Source organism: Centropristis striata, chromosome 3 (assembly GCF_030273125.1).
Source record: "Centropristis striata isolate RG_2023a ecotype Rhode Island chromosome 3, C.striata_1.0, whole genome shotgun sequence".
Classification (NCBI taxonomy): Eukaryota; Metazoa; Chordata; class Actinopteri; order Perciformes; family Serranidae; genus Centropristis; species Centropristis striata.
The window spans coordinates 31,018,031-31,041,074 of record NC_081519.1 but is presented as its reverse complement, the minus strand read 5'-3'; the positions used below and the strand labels follow the sequence as shown (position 1 = coordinate 31,041,074).

The 23,044-nt window shown below is 39.1% G+C and overlaps 2 protein-coding genes across 3 annotated transcripts in view; both read left to right on the top strand.

The window, feature by feature from the left end:
• The window catches only part of LOC131969142 (constitutive coactivator of PPAR-gamma-like protein 1 homolog), a 32,344-nt gene extending 18,004 nt beyond the window's left edge, over positions 1-14,340 (top strand). Inside the window, exons 11-17 of one of the 2 annotated variants that reach the window (XM_059330310.1) lie at positions 2,739-2,988; positions 3,114-3,228; positions 3,873-4,082; positions 9,823-10,021; positions 11,050-11,188; positions 11,269-11,365; positions 12,860-14,340. In XM_059330310.1, the coding sequence (XP_059186293.1) occupies positions 2,739-2,988; positions 3,114-3,228; positions 3,873-4,082; positions 9,823-10,021; positions 11,050-11,188; positions 11,269-11,365; positions 12,860-13,138 (1,289 nt within the window). In that variant the 3' untranslated portion in view covers positions 13,139-14,340. Of the gene's footprint in view, positions 1-2,738; positions 2,989-3,113; positions 3,229-3,872; positions 4,083-9,822; positions 10,034-11,049; positions 11,189-11,268; positions 11,366-12,859 lie in introns of both variants that reach the window. The other variant, XM_059330309.1, reaches the window with a different exon arrangement.
• A 1,167-nt stretch (positions 14,341-15,507) lies between these two features.
• phf2 (PHD finger protein 2) overlaps positions 15,508-23,044 on the top strand; it is a 48,249-nt gene continuing 40,712 nt past the window's right edge. Inside the window, exon 1 of the mRNA XM_059330308.1 lies at positions 15,508-15,995. Coding sequence (XP_059186291.1) covers positions 15,898-15,995 — 98 coding nt within the window. The 5' untranslated portion in view covers positions 15,508-15,897. The remainder of the gene's footprint in view (positions 15,996-23,044) is intronic.

Below are 23,044 nucleotides of genomic sequence, written 5' to 3'. Positions count from 1 at the left end.
TTAAGCCAGGAAAGCATTATCGCATTTCTACGCTTAAAACCGGGGGCGCTGTTGCATTATTCTACCATTAAAGCCGGGAAATCGGATACGTCGTTTTGCAGTATAAGTAGTTTTTTCCACCTATTTTCGTTCTCTTGGCCAATGAAATGCATCAGAATACATGTGGGAGTGTCACAATGCAACATGGGACTTTTACAGAACTTTGAAATCATGGAGGAAGACGACTATAGCTGAGGGAGCTCAGATATAACAGCTTTAAGCTCTGAAATACTTTTTGAATTTCATTTCTATCTGCTACAGAGGTGGAAAAATCTATTATTTAGTAGGAAGCGTTGACACTTCTGTTGAATTTCCAAAAAAACTTCAGGTTTTAGGGGGTTATTTTAAAATCGCCCAGAGGTTTTACAGGCATTTTTTTCCAGGCGTTTTAGACCTAAATGGGTTAAGGGACAGAGAAAAAGTTATTAAAAGCATAAAAAAATCCTAAGTGCCTGGCACACATTGGATAACGCCTAGGTGCCAGCTGTTAAAGGACCACAAAACTAAAAAAAGCTTCTATCAGAAGTATATGTTTGCAGTAATTTGTGCTCTTTCTGCATCAATTTATGTGGAGTTGTAAAGGAACTGGCTGGTGACTGGTTCTAGGGAAGTGGAATATCATCTCACAGGCGGGGAAGGAGCTCAAGCTGGTGCAGGAGGTGGAGCGTTACCAGCTAGATCTAGTTGGCCTCACCTCAACGAATATCATTCACTCCGGAACCAAACTCCTGGTGCTGTGTTTGAGTTCTCCCCGGGAAACAAGAGGGTTGCCTCTATGTGACTGCACGTCACTTGGAGAAGGTTTCTGATACCCCTTTTCAACCAACGCAGTTCCAGGGCCGATTCGGAGCCGGTGCCTAGTCTTGAACAAGTTCTTCGATTTTCAACTGCCAAAGAACCGGATCTCGTCTAGGAAAACTGGTTCCAGAGGGGCACCACCTCTTTGCTGGTCTCGAACCGCAAAACCACTTGCGTCTGGCCCGGGGAGGGAATATCATGACCAACAAGTCCAACTAAAACGTGTGTCATTCATTTTATTTTGTTTGTTTAACTGCAATGTGATTGCTCGCGTTAGCTTACAACAAAGTCTAACATTAACATTAATGTTCAGTGTTAATAAGAACGTAACTTCTTTCATCAAGACGTGCAGAACAAATGCGTTGTGCGCGTCTTGTTTGGATGTGAATGTTGCTCATTTGTAAAAAGATGATGTAGTCTGCCATTGTTGTTATTATAGTCAGGAAGACGTTTCCAGACGTATACAGTGACATGACATGGCTCTCAACCTGGAAAAGCAAACAGGTTCTGAGACGGTTTGCAAGTTGAACCAACTGTGAACCAGCACCAGTCCAGCAAAAGAACTAAGTTTGAGTTGGTCAAAACGGTCTATGACTGTTCTTTGTGCCTCTGCGCCTAACAGCAGTTCAGAGTACCGGCCTTTTTGGAGTTTTTGGGTACTGTCCTGGAAATGATACCACTTGGAGACTCTTTAGTTTTTCTGGGGGACTTGAGTGCTCACTTGGGTGACGATTGAGAAACTTGTAGGGAGCTGATTGGGCGGAATGAGTCTAAGTGGTGTTTTGTTATTGGACTTCTGCGCTAGTCATGGATGGGCCATAACGAACACTATTTTCAAGCACAGAATTGCTCATAGGTAAACTTGGTACCAGAGCACTCTAGGCCAAAGGTTGATGATCTGTTTTGTGATCGTATCATGAGATCAGCTGTCTGTCTTGGACACTTGGGTGAAGAAAAGGGCAGAGCTGTCAACTGATCACCACCTGGTGCTGAGTTGGATCATATCTTGGGGGAAGCAGAAACATGGCCCCTGTTAAAACCCGCTCAGACTTTTTTTTCCCTCGCAGCACAACTATATCATCAGCTGGCGGCTAACTGGTTAAGGAAAAGTTCCGGCACAGCAAACAAACGCTTATGTTCATACTAGGGATGTCCCGATCAGGTTTTTTTGCCTCAGAGTCATTTGATTTTGAGTATCTGCCGATACAGAGTCCCAATCCGATACTTCTATAATACATTAGGAAAATGAAGAAGAGCGAAGAAACAGATCCAGGATGTGCCTTTTTTATTTTATAATTTAACACACATTCTTTGAGCACTTCTTTGAGGTAGCTTGAACAATCAAGTTATAATTACAAATAAAACAGAATATTTAAAAAAAAATGCCAAACATAAAAATGAACAGCAGCTCAATTTAAAATACCTGGCAGGCATGTATTTCCCAGTTTACATACCTCACAGTTTGCAATCGCAGTGTTATTTTCGTTCACTTTAAAATACTTCCAGACTGCAGACATACTCGCGCATCAGTTTAAACTCCTGCCGTGTTGTTGTTTTTTTTTCTTCTGCTTCTCTTCTTCTTCTTCTTGTAATGGCGGTGGCACCAACTTTATGGTGCATTAGCGCCTCCTAGATTGGAGTGTGTGAACTTCTGCTTCGCTTATTGACATGCAGCCTGCAGTAAAATGATATCATGCTGAATATACATATATCCGATGCCTGATCGGGACATAATGTCCGATTCCGATCGAGTCTGAAACCACGTGATCGGATCGGGACATCCCTAGTTCATACTCTCTTTATCTTGTAAAATGACGTGATACCAAACCGGATTAACTTTCATCACAATTTCTGGGAGAGACGGACACAAATCCTGATGTCTTTCAACTGTTGCCTCCCAGATACACATGTGATGATCAAAGAGTGGGCCGCCTACAAAGGGAAGTCTCCTCACACTCCGGAGCTGGTGGAGGCTCTGCCCTTCAGGGAGTGGACTTGTCCCAGCCTCAAGAAGCTGTGGCTGGGGAAGGCCGTTGAGGACAAGAATCGCAGGATGAGAGCCTTCCTGGCCTGCATGCGCTCCGACACTCCATCTATGCTGAACCCTGCCAATGTTCCCACGCCCCTAATGGTGCTCTGCTGTGTGCTGCGGTGAGTAGCCTCCTGATAACATATGTAGATTTCACAGCTGAGGTGAGAAGTCCAGTGTGAAATTGAATGAAAGGGAGTGAGAATTTGTATTTGTAACACTGTTAACTTTCTGTGTTTTGCTTCAGGTTTATGTTACATTGGCCAGGAGTAAGAATTTTGCGTCGTAACGAACTTGACGCTTTCCTAGCCCAGGCACTTTCATCTAAACTTTATGAGCCTGACCAGCTGCAGGAACTGAAGGTGATTGTGTAGTGTTTATTGTATGAGGAGTCTCTGAGTAACACACACAAATCATGAATGCCGTGGCCACAAACTGCCAGCCTGTCAGTCACTTACTTGTGTATTTTATGGCTCTAAACGTCTCTTGGATTGAGATAATTCATGTTGCTCTGTTCCTCTGGACGCTCCTCATATTTTGCAGACTAAACAACTTCCTCGACAAAACACGGTTTTGTACGAGCATGTTGTTCCTGAAGCCATAGCTTTACACTAAAAGACGAGCTTTGAGTGCTCAGGGGTTCTTGTGTCATGTGTGGATGGTTTATCAGCTCCATGTCTACTCATTTGGCCCTAGTTAATGTAAACCATCCACACGAGTTGTACGCTCTGGTCCTTGTTGTCTGTCTGTGTGTATCCCTTTGGGTCTGTCTGCTCTTTGCTGTGCCACTACATCCAGCTTGTGTGTGCTGGCTTTTTATGTTGGCTGGATTCGGTTGTGTACCGGTGTTTTCTGGCAGCCGGGAGTGAATGGGCTGCTTTCGCTTGCTCTGTGCTTTGCTTCGCACTTCATTAATCTGAATGCTCATTGGGGCTGTTGGAGGAACATACTGTCTTTTTTCTTTTCATCTGGACATTTCCTAAATCTGGATGTTTCTCTTGTGCAGATTGAAAACCTGGACCCTCGAGGAGTCCAGCTGGCTGCTCTGTTCATGAGTGGAGTGGACATGGCTCTGTTTGCCAACGACGCCTGCGGACAGCCAGTTCCCTGGGAGCACTGCTGTCCATGGATGTTCTTTGACGGCAAGCTCCTTCAAAGTAAACTCATCAGGGCCAACAGGGAGAAGGCCCAGCTCATTGACCTCTGTGATGGTCAGGTAGCTTCTTCCACTCCACCCACATGTCAGCAGAACAATTTAAGAGCTCTGAAACTTAACTTGCATGCAGGTTATGAAGATGTTAACATTATTTATATTCATCATAAACAATCACAATATATATATATATATATATATATATATATATATATTAGGGGTGTGACGATACTCTCAGCTCACGACAAGAGGCACGATATTGGGTTCACGAGGACGAGACGAGATTTTAAGAAAACTACAATGATAATATATGACTGGACCAACAGACTTTTATTTAACAGAGTTGCACATGCATTTTGAAATGTTTTTTTAGGGCCGGGACTCGATTAAAAAAAAAAAAAAAATCTAATTAATTAGAGGCTTTGTAATGAACAGTGAGAAGTCATTTTTTTCACATGGATTTTTAGTATAACATTGAATAATGACTGAATACATAAGCTTAAGCAACAAAAAATATTGTTTATTTTTGTTCAAGTCCAACAGACCAGTGCAATTTTTGTCATTAAGTGTAGCAATAGCATATTTAGAAATATAGTACATTTCAGAAATTCAGGTAGCCTATAGGTAGGTAGACCTTCTGTAAACTATAATACTTTGTTTTTTTAAGTAAAACACAATACTACCACACTAGTGTCCACACTAGCTGCTATATGTTTTGCATTGAGGTGATACTTGAGGCTTGATGTGCTGCGGTGATATGTGAATTCCTTGTTGCATAGCAACACAACCATGCTCTTATCGACGCTTCCATCCGTTGGTTTTTTGTAACAAAATGTCCCATCATCCACGGGGCCAACCAAAGCGTCTCATCAGCTTCATCCTTCATGTTCACTGTGGTTTGTTGTTGTCTGAACTCATGAACGCTAGTTGGTGCTCCAGTATAATCGGTCCGCCTGAAACTCATCCAGTGAGAAACGTTTGCGGTGCAAAAATAAGTGCGATTAAAATGCGTCAATTCTTTCAACGCGTTAATTTTTGTGTAATTAATTAATTTAACCCGTTAAAGTCCCCCCCCTAGTTTTATTATAACTCTTTACATGCATGATGTAAGCATGAGCTTTTAATAAACTTCTTTTTCCACAAATTGAAACTAAAACTAAAATTTATAAAAGTTAAAAATAAATAAATACAATTAAATATTTCTCTCTTTTTATTCAAGTGCAAACAATGTAAGCCGTGTTTCCTTTAGGGGGAAGAGTGGCCACCGGGAACGTCTCACTTAGTGACAGTTTCGACCGTGATCACATAAGTGATGGATTAAACACGGGAGAAGCAACTGTGGATGCCGCCGCCACTAACTGTGCACAACAAAGCAGCTGATCATAAACAAACAAGCATGGCTAATTATGCACAGCATCTCCTGATCTCAAACATAGCGATTTTGAATTAACTCTTCTTAACGAGCCACCGGCCTCTGCTACGTCATTCTGGCTGCTTGCTGCTTCCCCTCCTTCTCCTCCTCTTCTTCTTTTCCTTTTACGGCCCCCACAGGCCACAAATAGAAGTTTGGATAGCTCACAAATCTCGCGAGAGAGATTTTTAACGCAACGAGAAATATCGTTGAGTTTAATCTTGCGTGATCTCGTGGCACGAGATTTCGTCACACCCCTAATATATAGAATGTAAAGTATATATGAAAAAGCGTGTCAGCTATTTGCTCAAATGTAGGTGGTCACAAGGAGCAGGTGTCCACTGATACAAGAGCTCAAACATATAAGGTTGTACAAATGGAGACGGTGCACATTTTGGGCCAGTTGCTCTTCAAAGTCTTCGATGGTGTCACACTTGTTCACACTTGTCAGAAGAATGAGAAGACCGTTTTCACATTGATCATATATTTCAGTTTTAGTTTGCACAAAGAAATATTTGACACTGCAGTATTGAGAGCTAATATTTCTGACTTTATTCATTCATTTTTTTCCTAAATATCGATCAATCAGACTTTATTTGTACAGCACTTTTCATACAAGAGAGATGCAACACAAAGTGCTTTACATAAAAAAGGAGAAAATAATAATAATAACTAGAAAATTTCCTCTGGGGAAATTCTGAAAGGGCCACGGGGGCTACTGCCGGTGTGTGTACCACTTAGACTTAAGGATGAACTGATTAGATTCTGGATGTCAAGGGTCAAGCTTTTTGGCCATAACTCAAGAATTTATACACCAATTATGACTACATTTCACACAAATATCTAATAGGATAAAATTAAAACATCATAATGTTTTCTCTGGAACAGAAGGGGAGACAGGATACTGAAGTGGTGACGCTGATATATAAAACTGTGGGCACTGTATAGATTTTTTGAGCTGCCGGGGTTCAAGGTGTTGTGAAACATCCACTTTTTAGAATTTGTAGCTTCTTTGCCGCAACATCTGTCATAGTATCTTACATATGAATCTGGACAGAAATGGATAAAAAAAATGCAAATTGATTGGTTTGCAGAAGTATGCAACCGCATATATTGTGATTGTTTATAATGAATATAAATAATGTTAACATCTTCATAACCTGCATGCAAGTTAAGTTTCAGAGCTCTTAATGTAAATAATGTTTAATGGTATTTGTTTCCCCCTCGAGGATACACAGCATGTTTTGGTGAGAACACTGAGTGGAAACAATATTTTCCCTCACTCTTTCTGCTGTGCTTCTCATATATCATCTTTACACCAATATTACAAGTATCACAACGTAAAAAATCAACCACCAGCTGTTGGCCCTCACCCACAGGAAAAACTTAGTCTACTGGAACTTTTAACACAATGCTAAGTTTAGAAGTCTGTAGGAATACATGTGATGTTCCAGAAAACATCAAATGACTAGAAATCACAAGTGATTAGGATTTTTCTCCTGGTTATCCAAACCCCGGCATACTATGGCTATTCAGCATGATACAAATAAAATTGGTGACAACCACAGAAACAGAAAAGCCTTGTGTTATATTAGCCCCCACCAACCAGAAGGGAGAACACTACAGAAGCCGCGTTTCGACTCAGGGGGAAAGTGGCCACCGGGAAAGTCTCAGGCCACACCCTCTCAGAAGTCCACTCACTCTGCATGTCTCCACTACAAGTTAGCCTCCAGAGGGATTTAGAGACTCTGGAGGTGACGTATTGTTTTCACCGTTGCTAACTGTGCACAACGTCAGCAGCTGAAAGCAGCATGGCTAATTATGCACAGAGTCTCCGCTGATCATAAACATAGTGATGGTGAATTAACGGCATTGCTAACTGTGCACAGAGTGTCTGGTGCTTGTTGTAAACAAACAGAGATCGCTAAGTGAACACCTCCTGCAGCAGCAGCACATACACACTGTACTGCTACAGAGCTAACTGATGCTAACGGTGGCTCTTCTTAACAAGCCGACCTCCGGCTCGTTATCGGCTCATTAAGAAGAGTAAGAAGGAGTCGCTGGATTTGTCTCTAGTCGCTTTCTTGAAAAATAGTTGCTTAAGGGGTCTGAAAAGTTGCTAAATTTAGTAACAAAGTCGCTAAGTTGGGAACACTGCTTCGGCGGCTTTCACAAATGGTGTGTGTTGTTGTCGTGTAGAGTACTATGTCACATCCTGCTTAGCGATCTATCCAATCAGTAACCAGGCTGTTTTCAGGGGAGAAAAAAGACCCTGCTCTTCCACAGGGACGAAATAAGTCCCGACAAAAGCCACTCCGGACTGCTCATATTCAAATTAGGGGCGTTTCGGTGAGTGAGACCTGCCTCCTTCTGGGTATTGCCCGGTAGTGAAAACAGCCCTGTTGTAGCTTCACCTCATTTGACCTGTAACAGTCCTGCACTTTCTGACAACTCACAACTTCTGTCCCTCTGATTGGACTGATGATTAGAGGACATGAGCAGAGTTTCTTCTTGCATGAACCAGAAAAAGCAGTTAATAACATTTAGGTCAAACCACATAGAATCAAATTACGGCAATATGTGGCTTTTCTGACAGATACCTAATTAACACCTATTAAACTACGAAGTGTCCCTCAGAATAAGTAGGAAAGATACTTAAACAATGATAATAGACTAACTTTAATTAGACACTTTGAAGCTGCTGGTTTTATAAGCTTAGTACACTGACCTGAAAATATAATTTTTATCTTTTAATCTGCACTGCCTTTGAAAAGTAATGAATCAGCTATTCTAGCTATCTATCTGTTGATGTTCTTCTTACCTTTTTTAGATTTAGATTCAGAACCTTATTGCCCCCTATACACAACATAGCACAATGTCCATATCTCCTCCACTGTCCCCATGAACCATGGAAGAGGAAGACACAATGACGTGGACTTCTAGTTTGTTTTAAAACTAACCGCAGATGTAACAAACGACAACCTGAAAGATAATTGACAAAACACAACATTGTATTCAGACACCAAAATTATTATGCCCAGATAACTGGGCACAACAGGTCAGTGACCAAAATTTGTGGGTATTTAAGTCATTCAAATGTTTAAAATATTTTTATTATGAAGCATAAGAACAACAGTAATACAATCATTGTGGAATAGATATCCTGCTTCCTTTCAAATACTGAACCAAAAGACAAATGGTACAAAGTAGTAAAAGCCCCAACATTACAAAAATAAAATCAACAGACAAACAGAATAAAACAACAAACAAATAACTGAAAACAACAACTGCCAAAAAACATAAATAAATCAGGAACAACTTCACATTGGCCACCCACCCCTTCCCATCCCTGTGTAGGGCTACTTGGATGCACTAAAGACTACAGCTTGCATAGTCAATCTTTACCGTTCATCTTTTCCATAAATTAAATCCTCAGTCTCCAAATCTTTTCAAACTCCTCCACTATCATTATAATGAATCCTTTCCAAATGGAGGGTATCAGTCAGTGTCGCAATCCAAACTTAAAAATTCGGTACGTCTTTGGGCTGGGCGATATGGAACAAAAGTCACATCACGATATATTTAGTCTGAATATCTATGTACGATATATATCCCGATATTTTTATCGCAAAGTGAGAGCAAATGTTCAGTCAAAGTCAAATATGACATGTCACAAGTAGTTTTATTAAAACCGTTTATTTAAGTGAACATAAATACTGTACAACAGGAGTACCATTTTTAAAAAAAATCAAAGCTCCATAAAGTGCACATTTAAATAAAAAAAATATCTTAAATAGAAAAAAACCTTTAGAGGCCTATATAAATAAAATAGGCCAATCTTTTTCTGAAATAAATACATTCACATGAGAAAAGAATAACGAACATTACAAAATAACTAAATATGACAAACCCTAGTAAAGTCAGCATTTTCAAGGAATATTTTTTTTAACTATATCGATATATGCAATATGGTCTAATATATCCATATCACATTTAAAAATATATCGATCTATCGCCCAGCCCTAGTACCTCTTTATCTTTCCAGAGCAAAAGAATACGTGTCTTTGTGTAAAGGAGGCCGTAGGACAGGTAACGGTGCTGTGCGGTCTGTAGGTTTTTACAGTAGATCTGGTCTCATTTAAATTTTTACAAACCTGTCAATAGAATAAATTTTGCAACCCAGAATTTCTGTAGCTTAGGGCATAGTGCATAACTATGTAGTAAGTCGGCATTAGCTTGGTTAAATTTTACACAAATTAGTGAAATCTGGGAAAAAATTGTGTGTAGCTTCACCTTTTTGTAATGCAACCTGTGCAAATGAAGTCATCCAAAGATTGATTAAGCATGTATTGAACAGAAAACAGGAGTTTAGATTAGTTTCTCTCTCTTCAGGCTGAGCTGGTTGCCAAGGTGGAGAAGATGCGTCAGAGCATCTTGGAAGGTCTCAGCTTCACTCGGCCACTTCATCCTCCTCCGTTCGCCCCACTGCCGCCGCCACCTCCTCACAGGATGCCTTTTTACCCCCTCACTGGCTCCTTCTACCCCCCACCCCCTATGATGGCTCCCCAGGGGAGAGGCAGATGCATGCCTGGTGAGTACCAAGGTAATTATAGTTAACGAAAACTAACAAAATAACGAAAACTACAATTGAAAAAACATTTTCGCTAACTGAATAAAAATAAAAACGATAACTAACTGAAGCTGTATTGTGTGGTTACAAAACTAACTAAAATTATAGTGAAAATGTCCTTAGTTTTCATATTTGTCAACTTTTTTCATACGTAAACCTTTTTGGTTGATATGAAATCTATTTCATCTATCTGGTTTTATGACTTAATAAACTTATTGGGGCTGAGATGGATCAGACAAAGGAAATAAAGGAAACATTTATTGTGACCTTATTGAATCTGGCACCCAACAAATACCCCATTACAAAAAAACTACTTAAAAACGAATTAAAACTAACTGAATTTGGAAACAATCACAACAAAATTAAAACTAAAACTAATGAAAAATCCAAAACTATTATAACCTTGGTGAATACAGCCACTTTCACGTTTTAAATGAAATCATTGTGAAAGATTTGGTATTTGCTTTCCCTCTGCTGTGTTCTAGCTTCCTTTTTTCTTGTGTAATCAAAGCTCCTTTATTTATTGAATCTGTACGAAATGTTTGTGTGAATTGTACGTAAACCAAAAACATTCTGATTTATAAAACTGTGTGTACTGATACACAGAAAAATATGTCTGCCGATCAATAGTTCTTCATGGTGAATCATGGCAACAACTGGCAGCATCTGTCACGGAGCATTACGCACAAGTGTCGGCGCAGTATTTGTTTGTATCAGACTGACTGATTCACAGCTTGTCAAAATGATCGTGACAATCAGTGGTATCCCCTCCCTGGAACGTCAGATGAAAGTCTGATAGATGAACACCATTTATTTATATCTGTCTGTTTCATTAAGGACTGTAATTGTACGAGAGCTGTCACTGACTTCGTTTTAAGACGATGCTTATAGACACAATCCAGATGTGAAGATACAGTGGCTGAGGTGACAACTGGAGAAAGACACTTGCAAATACAAATTAACACAGTTGTTGTGCCTCCTTTTTAAAGGACTTGAAGGAATGTCGTCACAGGGTGGAAAGCTGGAGATAGCTGGTACTGTGGTGGGTCAGTGGGCTGGAAGTCGCCGCTGCCGAGGAAGAGGAGGCTCCCCTGTTCAGGTGGTGTCTGTTGGTGGACCGAACAGAGGGTACGTGTAGAAAGAAGATGAGATCTGTTTTCCCTCTATTTAGTTGTTTAACATGTGGACCTGTTTGTTTGTGTCTCAAGTCGTCCTAGAGGTGTGATTTCCACGCCAGTCATCAGGACGTTTGGTCGGGGAGGCAGGTACCACGCTCGAACTTTCAAGAATCAGGGAGCGTACCTGGTAGGTAACCTACACATGGAGGCGCTTTACTTCTAATGAGCAAAACAGACTGTTCCAGTTATCTAGTTATGCTTTCCCTTAGGACCCAGTCAGTACGTTTACATGACACTCGAAAAAAAATAATTATTGCCTTAATCTGACTATAACTGAACAACTGAAGTGCATGTAAACGTGTTAGTCCGACTGATGTCGGAGTTCTCCAACTCCAATTAGGATACCCAGATAATGTGATCGGAATAGGATTTTCGCCAGCATGTATGACAAGACAATGCATGTGCGCATGCTCAGCATGCTCCACCCCCCGCGCTGGCGTATGACCCCGGAACAAAAACATCCAAGAAAGCCGGTCGCACATTAGCCACTCACACATTAGCCGGTCACATTAGCCGGTCGCACATTACCCAGTCGCATTAGCCGGTCGCACATTACCCAGTCGTATTAGCCGGTCGCACATTACCCAGTCGCATTAGCCGGTCGCATTAGCCCGTTGCACATTACCCAGTCGCATTAGCAGGTCACTTTAGCCCGTCACATATTACCCAGTCGCATTAGCCTGTCGCACATTACCCAGTCGCATTAGCCAGTCGAATTAGCCAGTCACATTAGCCGGTCGCACATTACCCAGTCGGATAAGCCGGTCACATTAGCCTGTCACACATTACCCAGTCGCATTAGCTGGTCGTTCATTAGCCGGTCGCACATTAACCAGTCACATTAGCCGGTGGCACATTTCCCAGTCGCATTAGCCGGTGGCACATTAGCCGGTGTCATTAGCTGGTTGCCGGTCAGTAGCAACGACACAAAGTATGGAACTGAGGTCAACCGGAAAGGGCGCCATATTAACCCGCTGAAACGATGCATATTGCCACCCAATGTTGAGGAGGAGGACACGTTCCCGTCAGTTATTCGATTTTCTTAGCTGCATATAAACTGGGACAAGGACAAGGACAGAAGTCCTATTAGACACCAATATCGATTTTTAAGCATAGCTCAATTAAACTGTGCATGTAAACGCACTGACTGTGTCACTATCAGAAACAATAGTGTTTGGCAGCATGCTTTTGTTTCGATTTTTTAAAGGATTATTTTTACAAAGCAGCGAGATGGGTCCCTATTTGGTCCAAGATACTACAGGTGAAATGTAAATTCCCCAAAGCCTGTCAAAACCAACAACTTTTTTAGGAATGGCATAATCATAAAAGTTGTGCTTATATTTCAACTTATTATGTGCTTCAAGATACAGCTGTTTCTCTGTTCACTGTTTAATTACAGTGCTACAACAGAATCCATAACCACTGTGTGAGCATTCAGCACTGGATGATGGGAACTAAACAGCCCCTCAGCAGCTCTTTTGTGTTGTTAAAAGTCCTTTTACTTTCCTGATAATTAACCATTTGTTGCCGTCCACCCACATCTGTATTTATGATTTAAAGAAAGAACCCTCACAGTCACTGATTCAGAATAACCGTCTCTTTTGTCTGTCCTTTATACCAGGGTAAGCCAGCTCATAAGCCGGCTCCTACGTCTGGACATGAAGCAGTGAAGGAGAGAAGGAAATCCTCCCCTGCACCGTGTGACGACTCAACCACAGAGAACGGCGTAGAAGACAAAGAGCCAGAGCAGCTGAATGGTGAAAAAGAGGAACCTGAAAGTGCCTTTAGCAGTGACTCTAAGACATGCAATTCTAATCCTCACTTAAATGCACTAAATGTAGACAGCAGCTGCCATAGAGATGAAGGTATGGAGGCTGCTGTCTTAAAAACAGAAGAGTAATCTTATTTTTCTAGAGAGGGTGGAGGATAAAAGATGGAATGGGGTGAGGATATCTGGAAATTTGTCAATGTACCTTTTTCCTGAGATTAAGAAAAGACATGTAATTGGGATCCCTCTCAGTAAACACAAGATATACAACACATTGCTAGTTTAGGGAGTTGTTCACTCCATCACCAAGAGTTCTACATGTTTATGAGAATGATACTTTTCCTTTCCATTAGAATATTAAAGCAAATATTTTAGTTCTTATAGGTTGGTACTCTATTTGTCATCATAGTACTGTTATAAATTTTGTGTTGTCCGGTTACCTGCTTAATGGAATCCAAACATATAGAAAAACAAAATGCAACACATCTGCCTTGGTCACCACTTGTTGGTTTGGGTCATGCTGAAGCAGCTCTCCGTTAGTTCAGATGAGCTCCATGGAGTTTCAGTCATTTAGTTGTAAGTAACATTTGAAAAAACGGCTCTAAAAAGATCTTGTCACACTCTGACACCTTGGTTTTTTTAGTCAGATGTAGAGATGTAGTATTACCGCTTCAACAAAAACCTTGTGCATGGTTCACAGTTCAAGAGATGTGTAGTTATTATGCATGTTGTCCTTTTTCTCCCATCTTTACCAGTCTGTGCCCAAGTGCTAACTAACGAATGGCTAATATCAGTGAGGACCATTAAAGGTGTTCTGTTAGTAACACATTAGTTTGGACCTTGATTCTTTTGTGACCTGTGTTGCATTTATTTTAATTTTTTAAACAATAGATTATCTACCCACTTTGAGATAGTGTATTCACACAATAGTGTTCTCTATTGCTGTTTTCTGCATCAGTCAAATATCTGAAGGAAGAAAAAAATCAGTTGTTAGCTGAAAGCAATGTGCTTGACCTTCCAATTAAGACTTCAGCTGTCAGCCAGTAATCGGGTTTGACTTTAGTGTTGTTCTCACACTACACCACAATCATTTAACATTTTCACTTGATTCTCCTTTTCAGCTTTTCATCTTTCATTAGTGATCAGACAAATTGTGTATTCCCCAGCTAAATAGGTCACCTTCTATGTCAGTTGATTAGAGTTTCTTCCTAACTCATGGATTGTAAAAGAAAGAACTACTGTTGGGTTTGATTGAATATTGGTGAATTGTGGCGTGGTGTATTTGAATGCTACTTGGCTACAATGCTTAATAAAACTATATTCTTTTAGTACAAGTGGTTGGTCGTTTGTTTATTTATCCCTCATCATACTGTAACAGTTTGTAGGCATTAATATTTCACCGTTTCCCTGCTCACTTTCTGCATATTTAAATTTCTGCATTCATTTTTAAAAGCAGTAGATTGAGCAAATCTGCTCTAAATGCAAATTAGGCAAATCAGGAAATGATGGCTTGTGAGATTTTTGCCTTGTGGAAATGGAAAGTGTATTTTAGTCTGGTCCCCTGATCTTCAAGACCAGTTAACACAAAAGAGATATAATAAAAACACGGCACTATCTAGTTCAACTTGTGATATTATAGTATTATATTTTATCTGAATATTGTATTCAGATAAAAAATATAGGGCCAAAATACATTTGAAGATGGACAAAATACATTTGAAGAATAACAAGTAGCCTTTCATACACACAACTTCTAAGAGAATATATCACATCTTAAGAGTGAACAGTATTTTATATTTGTATATTTAAATAATGTTTAATGACATATATATATATATTATATTGCAACATTGTTAATGTGAGATTAATTTTACTGTATAAAACCAATATTTTCTGTAGAATGACAAAAACGTATTTTTTTTAAATAAAAATAATGAATATGTTAAAGTCATAATATCTGACAAAAATGACTTATAAATGAAGTACTTCTGTAATAACATCATGTACTTATTTATTTATTAATCAAATAAATAATATATGCTTAATATAATATATGCTATTATGGTCTTCCCGTTATTTAATTTGGCTCGATATATTCATCACGTAATTATGTAATAACAATCTTATTGTGTTATTACATGTGCTGTTAATATTTATTCAAACATTTTCTGTAGAATGACAAAAACATTTTTTTTAAATAACGAATATATATGTTACAGTCGTAACATCTGACAAAATGACTTATAAATGAAGTATTCCTATAATAACATCATGTACTGATGTATTTGTTTCTTAATCAAATAAATAATATATTCTTAATATATCTATTATGGTCTTCCCGTTATTTAAATTGGCTCGACATATTTTTCACGTAATTATGTAATTACTATCTTATTGTGTTATTACATGTGCTGTTATTATTTATTCCGTAGCTAACCATGGGCGATAATAAAAGGCTTTTATTTTGAGCTGGATGAAAAAAAAAATCTGCAGTGTAGATTGATCCGGACCTTCATTCATGTGATTTGAGCTGATTTAAACCCGGTCCCTGACGTAACTTTCACATTTATTTATTTCTTTATTTCGCAACGACATCGAGGCTACATTTTCTTCTGGCTCTAATATGACCGCCTCGGTGGCGTGCAGTCACCAGGGGGCATGCACATAGTAATAATAATAATAATGCATTTGAGGAAAGGCTGCTAGGACGAGCCTCCATCGTTTCCACCACTCGGCCGTGGTGTGATGGAGATGTGCTTTTAGTTCATGTGTCCGGCGGCTCTGCCCCTGGCTTTTTTTTCTGGGGAAGATCATATTGGATCATATTGTTTGCAGGACGCTGTTCCTCCTGCAGCCCCCCCAGTCTATCCCGACGTAGTTGTGAATTGAACATGGCGACTGTACCAGTATATTGCATCTGCAGATTACCTTACGACGTGACCCAGTTTATGATCGAGTGCGATGCTTGCAAGGACTGGTTCCACGGCAGGTAAGGCCAAATTGCTCACTGTGGTGTTTTTGTGTCGGTTTGCATTTGTTTAAAACAAACAAAAATGGCGAGGTCTCGGTGCGTTTGACAGCTTTGTGGCTCTCCGTCGGCCGTCTACATCTGAAGAGAGGCCGCTTGGAGAAGAAGAAGAAGGCGGAGTTAAATATAGCCGACCGACCGGGGTTGTGACATTTTTTCGCGAATAACACTAAACACAGACCTCTTAATAAAAGTTATGGTGGTTTATTGAGTGATTTTGATGCGGGCTTCGTCTATTAATTGCACTTTACGGGTATTAAACGTCCCCGCGAAGCCCCAAACTCAGCGTCCCCGCTGTAGTGAGGAGCGGGCGGCAGAGGCAGCGGGGGAAGCCTCGGCTGGCTCGCCGCTCATTTCTCTCACATTTCCCCTCTTCACGGCCGCTTTCTGCTCGATATTTTTGCCTACTTTGCCCCTAAATGTTGTCACCCTCCTGCCTTTCCCCGAGCTTTCCCCGAGGGTTTCACAGAGCTCGGTAAAAATCACGACCCGAGTCTGAGCGCAGCCCCGTCCAGCCTTCCTGCCAGCAGCAGCAGCTATGGCTGACAATAGCCCGGGCTGGTGCCCTGGAGCTCGGCGGGGAAAACAGCATAGTTACTAACATCCACCGAGCAGTTTGTCACTACTCTGGGTTGGAGCTAATTGTTGTTTATTTTCACTGTGATTAAACGGAGACGTATCGTATCGTCGACCGCCGCTCCTCACTTTCCCCGCCGTACATAAGCTGCAATGATCTCGGCCAAATCCCTGTTATCACCGTGTTACATTTCACCCTGTTGTTGTGCTGTTTGCTACACTAGTGTGTCCTGCACTCGGCTTTGTTTCCTTATGTTTCATGCTGTTCGGCTGCACTCTGCGTGTCTTTTTGGGACCAGATCATTTGTTAATTGTGTTTCGTTTGGTGAACAAGCCCTTCAGAGAGTAGACAGTATTTACGCGCCTGAACGTTAACCCTTTAATGCTCCCCCTGTCTGCTTGGGCTCTATAGAGCTTTATTACATTATGTAGTGGCGAATTAAATGCTGGGCTTATGCCATGACCTCCAGCCATGCTACACCATGAGCCACACAACCACCATGAAAATGTACACCCTAAATGTTTCCATATCAGCCTGATGCCGCTTACTGTAAGATTAATATTTGATTTATGTACAGTAGGGCATTCTGTGAGTTCTCAAAGGTCTATGTACCCTGATAACTAGGGAGACACTGTCTTTTGACCACAAGAGAAAAGTGTGTTACTATGGATTTCCCTTACATCCCTGCCTATAATAATCCAATCCAATCCACTTTATTTGTATTGCACATCGTCACCCTGTTAAAATAATCGCCTAACTCATTTTTTCAAGCTTTGCAGGAAACACAAAAAACTTCACCAAAAGTGTAACATATGACATTTATTGATCATTTCACTCAAAAGGGATGTAACAAAGGATGGCTATTGGCATAGTAATAACACTGTGTGTAAGTGATGTAACTTAAGAGAAATAAATGTCTTAGGCAATTTTTTGAACATGCCTTTGTGACTTAAGCAAGAAATGGTTACACTTTATTTTGAAGGTGTCTACATAAGAGTGACACAAGCCTGTCAGAAACATGACATGACAAGTATCATGAGCATTAATGTTACTTCAGAGGGTCATTGATGTTCATGACACATCCCATGTCATGTTTATGACACACTCATGTCACTCTTATGTAGACACCTTCAAAATAAAATGTTACCATATCTTGCCCAAGTCACAAAGGCATTTTAGTCACATTTTATTTTGACTAAGGCATAATAAATCCGCTTAAGTCAAACACTTGACATAGGCCATTATCTTAAAGGGGTAAAATCACATGATCTGATCAACTGAGGATGCAGGCGATTTTACCATAGGTGGCCGGCGTCATGAGGAGATGATTTGGACAAAAAATTACTTAGGCGATTATTTTAACAGTGTGACGTTATGTAGTGGTGAGTTAAATGCTGGGCTTATGCCATGACCTCCAGCCATGCTTCACCATAAGCCACACAACCACCATTAAAATGTGCACCCTAAATGTTTCCATATCAGCCTGATGCCGCTTCCTGTATGATATGATATATGATTTATGTACAGTAGGGCATTCTGTGAGTTCTGAAAGGTCAATATACCCTGATAACTAGGGAGACACTGTCTTTTGACCACAAAAGAAAAGTGTGTTACTATGAATTTCCCTTACATACCTGCCTATGATAATCCAATCCAATCCACTTTATTTGTATAGCACATTTAAACAACAAAAACGAACATTTCCATATAACAATCAGCAATAAATAATCAAATAAGTGCATGAATCTAAAATGATGCTATGAATAAAACAATAAAATCAAACAGATAAAGATAGTAAAATAAATAAAAGACGTAGTTAAACGTAGTCAAATAAATAAATGACACAGAGGACCACAAAAGTCACGCAAAGTTAAAAAGCCAGGGAATAATAATGGGTCTTAAGACAAGACTTAAAACACTCCTCTGGACCTCTATTAAGGGATAAATGGTTATTATACTCAAATCAGAAATAGATATAAAAACAGGACTGTAATAGCTCTGTATGTTTAGAGTAAAAAACTTTATCCACCTACATAGTATTATGTTCTTAGAAGAACTTGATCTGTGGTATGGTGGTTCTGAGATTCTTTTGAGGATGTTATGGTGTTGTTTCTACCATGTGTCATTAGCGTATAATACATAGTGTCTCCATATGATGACAACACCTATAATCTAGCTGTGAAGCAATAATGGGGCCCTGGGGACTCCACATAAAGTAAGATGCACTTCTGCTCGGCTATACTGCCCTACAAAGTCTAACTGCAGTAAATACAGATAGGCTAAAACTGAGAAAAACTGCTTTAAAGTTTTTTAATGTTTTTTAACTGGCCAGCCAAATGTTATATGTAGATAAGTGATATGACGCTTATTTCTACATGTATTGATCAATGTTATTTTTATGCTCAAAAATCATGACGATTTATTTGACCTTTGACCCCAAAAATGTACTTTCTGCGCTCTAATAGTAAAGCAAAAACAGAGTGCAGTAATTACAATGTTGTTGTCTTCTTTCCCCTTTTATATTTTGTTCTCGAATTGATTTTGTTATAAGTGTGTTTAAAAGTGTTTAACAACTCTATTCAAAGATTTGTGTATTTTACACTTAATATTATAAAGTATTGTTATATTTTAGTCCTAATATAATTTTATCTCACTTTTTTACTTAATCACTATCTAGACAATACTTTCCCTTTCAAATAAATTTATTATTTCTATTATTGTTGTCGTCAGTATTCAACACAATGAAGAAATACAAGGCTACACTGTATCACAGTCAAAGACCAGCTTTGGTTTTGAGTTGTATTTTGTAGTTACTGCACGTTTTATATAATTATTTCTCTGAAATAAAGCAAAATTGAAATCTAAAACTTTGTCACAGGATAAAACAGACATCAAGGAGTTCATTTTTAGTTATAACTCAATTTCAACCAAAAATGTAGTTACTGCAGTTAGACTTTGTAGGGCAGTATACTCATCAGCTGCGATGAGATAGAGATATAAGATATTTGCCATGGAGGTGGCACTTTATTGTACAATGTTTTCTGACATGGACATCTGCATGTGGCAACTGGTATGCTAATTACATTGTACAGCCATGGTAATATCAATTGTGTTGTGGAAATATGATAATGCCAGTTATAACAACAAGATATAATAAGACACAGCTAGGTGATAGTAAGCATGTAGTAGTTATGTTAATGTGTGCTGCCTTCAAATAGAACTTGTGAACTTGCAAAATAATACCATATGGGAAGTCATATACACAAGATGCTTGGTGTTAAGTGGTTATGTCATGAGGACGCCGTTGCTAGCTAACAGCAACATGTTTAGAAGCAACTGAGGCTAACAATTTAGCAAGCTAATGAACAGGTAGCATAACATCAGCACACACATCTTAACCAGTGAAGTGGAGTTTTCAGATATTTGGTTGTAAAAAACGACGGGAGGGTGGCATTTGTATGGGTTCATCAGGGGAAACATGACATTTGAGTGCACCATCATTGCCCAAATAAGGTTTCAAATCAAGTTGGGGAACATGCCCACTTGCTGTCATAGAGTCAGATAACAAGACTAGTATCACTTTCTGTTCATGTGCAGTACGTGTATGAGGTCTGTTCAGCTTCATAAAGATACAGCACAAAGTTAAGCTCCGACTGAAAACCCCACGTTGTTACAACTTACAAACTGTCGTGTTAACACCTGAGAGTCATGTTGGTTTTGGTTGTGTCTTGAGTCATAACAGTTGGAGATGCTGTTGGATGTTGTTGATCAGGAAGTAGTCCAAAGTTGAACTGTTTCTAAAACCACAATGTCTTGTTTTTGCTGTACCCGTCTGTTTAACAGTGTAACATGCACAAAAGGTCAGCTTTTGGAGTTGTTGGATTTCTAAAGCAGCAGTTATCAATATGTTTTTATTTATTTTTTTAATAACATTGTATTACAGAAGCAATGAGTGTAGGATTCAGGGGCCACCTTTGGCAGAAAGTAATATAATACTCACTGTTGTGTTTTTGTTAAATGAGAGAGAGCCCTCCATAATGAGTTCTCTTCACAGAGTCTGCTATCTTGCACTGCCATTCGTCTACAGTCCCTAGAATGGACAAACCAAACACTGAATCTAGAGAGGGCCTTGTATCTTACATTAAGGCAACCATAGGAAATTCATATATCTGACAGCTAAAGAGTAGTGCATTTTTTTTACCAGGGTTGGTAAAGACCAAACCCTCACCAATATTGTTGATTGATACATTATTATCTGCTGATGTTAGCTTCCAACCGATATGTCCATATGAGGTCATATGTTGGCTGATTTGTGACAAAAGTTGTCATACATAATGCCAAAGATATGTTTTGGGGTTGTCACTGTAACATACCGGTAGTTAATATAGTTTTTTCTTCAGCAGTTGCTGCTAGTTGCTATTTCTTTTTTGGCCGTGGGTTATTGCAACACAACCTGTGTTAACGCCCTCTTTTATAGCGAATTTGGGGTTGTGGTAGGGTTGGGCAATATGGACCAAAAGTCCGATATCCCGGACCAATCGGGACCAATATCCCGATATATTTAGGCTGAATATCGATATACGATATATATCCTGATATTTTTTATCGCAAAGTGAAAGAAAATGTTCAGTCAAAGTCAGAGCCAAATATGACATGTCACAAGTAGTTTTATTTAAAGTTTATTTAAGTGAACATAAATACTGTATAACAACAGGAGTACCTTTAAAAAAAAAATCAAAGATCCATAAAGTGCACATTTAAATAAAAAAACAGCTTAAATAAAAATAGCCTAATTAAATAGGCCAATATTTTTCTGAAATAAATATATTTATATGAGAAAAGAATAACGAACAAATTACAAAACAATTAAATATGACAAACCCTAATAAGGGCAGCATTTATATATAAAGAAAGACATTTTTTTTAAAAACTATATTGATATACCCATGATATGATATATGGTCTAATCTAATCTAAATCTAATCCATATCACATTTAAAAATATATCGATACATTTTTTACATCGATATATCGCCCAGCCCTAGGTTGGGGGACAGTAGATTTTTAAGGGGGACATAGCAGGTCAACTGTTGATGCCACATAGAAGTGGTGTACATCATCAGAAAGCTGGAGCCTGAAGATAAAATTCAGATGCAGCTATGCAACTGTGGCAAATTGCTCTAGCAGGGTTTCCGCTATATTCATTTAGTAGCGGCAGCCCGCTGATAGGGGATTGTTTTATTTTTTTATTTAACTCTGTAGCAGTGACCACAGTGGGAGGTGCGGCTTCCGCCCTCTTGCCGCGGGGACGACCAAATGGAACAGTGCCAGGATATCAAACACTCGAGATGTCATATCAACCACAACAGCGCGAGCACTCTGTTAGCATCACTGGAGTTTCTGAGTGAGGTTAGACTGCCCGTTAGAGCAGCTGGCTAGCTAACATTACTAGAAGAGAACAAAGCACACTGCGGTCGGTCAGCCTCCACTTGTTTTCCCAGTGAATCTATTAATTAAGCGTTACGGTAAGAATGTGTTAGACCCACCTTCATAATAAAAGCAAACACATGTAGCTTTCAAAATAAGAGCATATGGATGTGTTAAAAGAGTCCACCACCAATTTACAAGAATACTGTCAAAATAAGATGCCTTAAATAAAACAGAAGAACCCGTATTCTCCTTTACAATTATATATCTAAAATATGCAATGATTAAGACGAAATATTGGCATTAGAATGTGCGAGAGGCCAACAAATTTAGGCTTTTAGGGTAAAAATTTTCTCTGGGGGAGCATGTCCCCAGTCCCCCTCTTTTATTCAGGTCCCCCATTGTAATCTCATAAAATCCTGTGGGAAACACTGGTTCTAAAGCTTGTTTTGCAGTCTAGTGTCATTTTTTTAAATACTTTCTAAATTGCTGATTGATATTTATTTACACACTGACCATCCAGGGGACAAATGACCCTTTACCCGTGCTGTTGAAAAAATCCTAGAGGAAACACTGTCTAGTAAAAAATCTGTAATAAATAATGAATTAGTTACACTTACAGTGTGTAAGAGTTTAGCACATTAGGATATGGGAATATGAAGTCCATTCCCATACTCATTCATGTCTCATACTTTGTTGCAGCAATTTTTGGGTTGATACCATTTGTTACACAGATTTGGTGCTATATATATATATATATATATATATATGTATATATATATATATATATATATATATATATATATATATATACATTTTTTTAATTCAAGAACAGATAAAAATTATGTTTTGTTTTGTTTTTAGAATTTTATTATTTTATCTATTAATTTCTGTGGGTCATCATAGTTAGGTACCAGGATGTACATCAAAACATCAAAAATAAAAAAATGGCAATTTCAGAATTTCATCAATATCAGAGTTTCATAGTATTTCATCAAAATCAAAA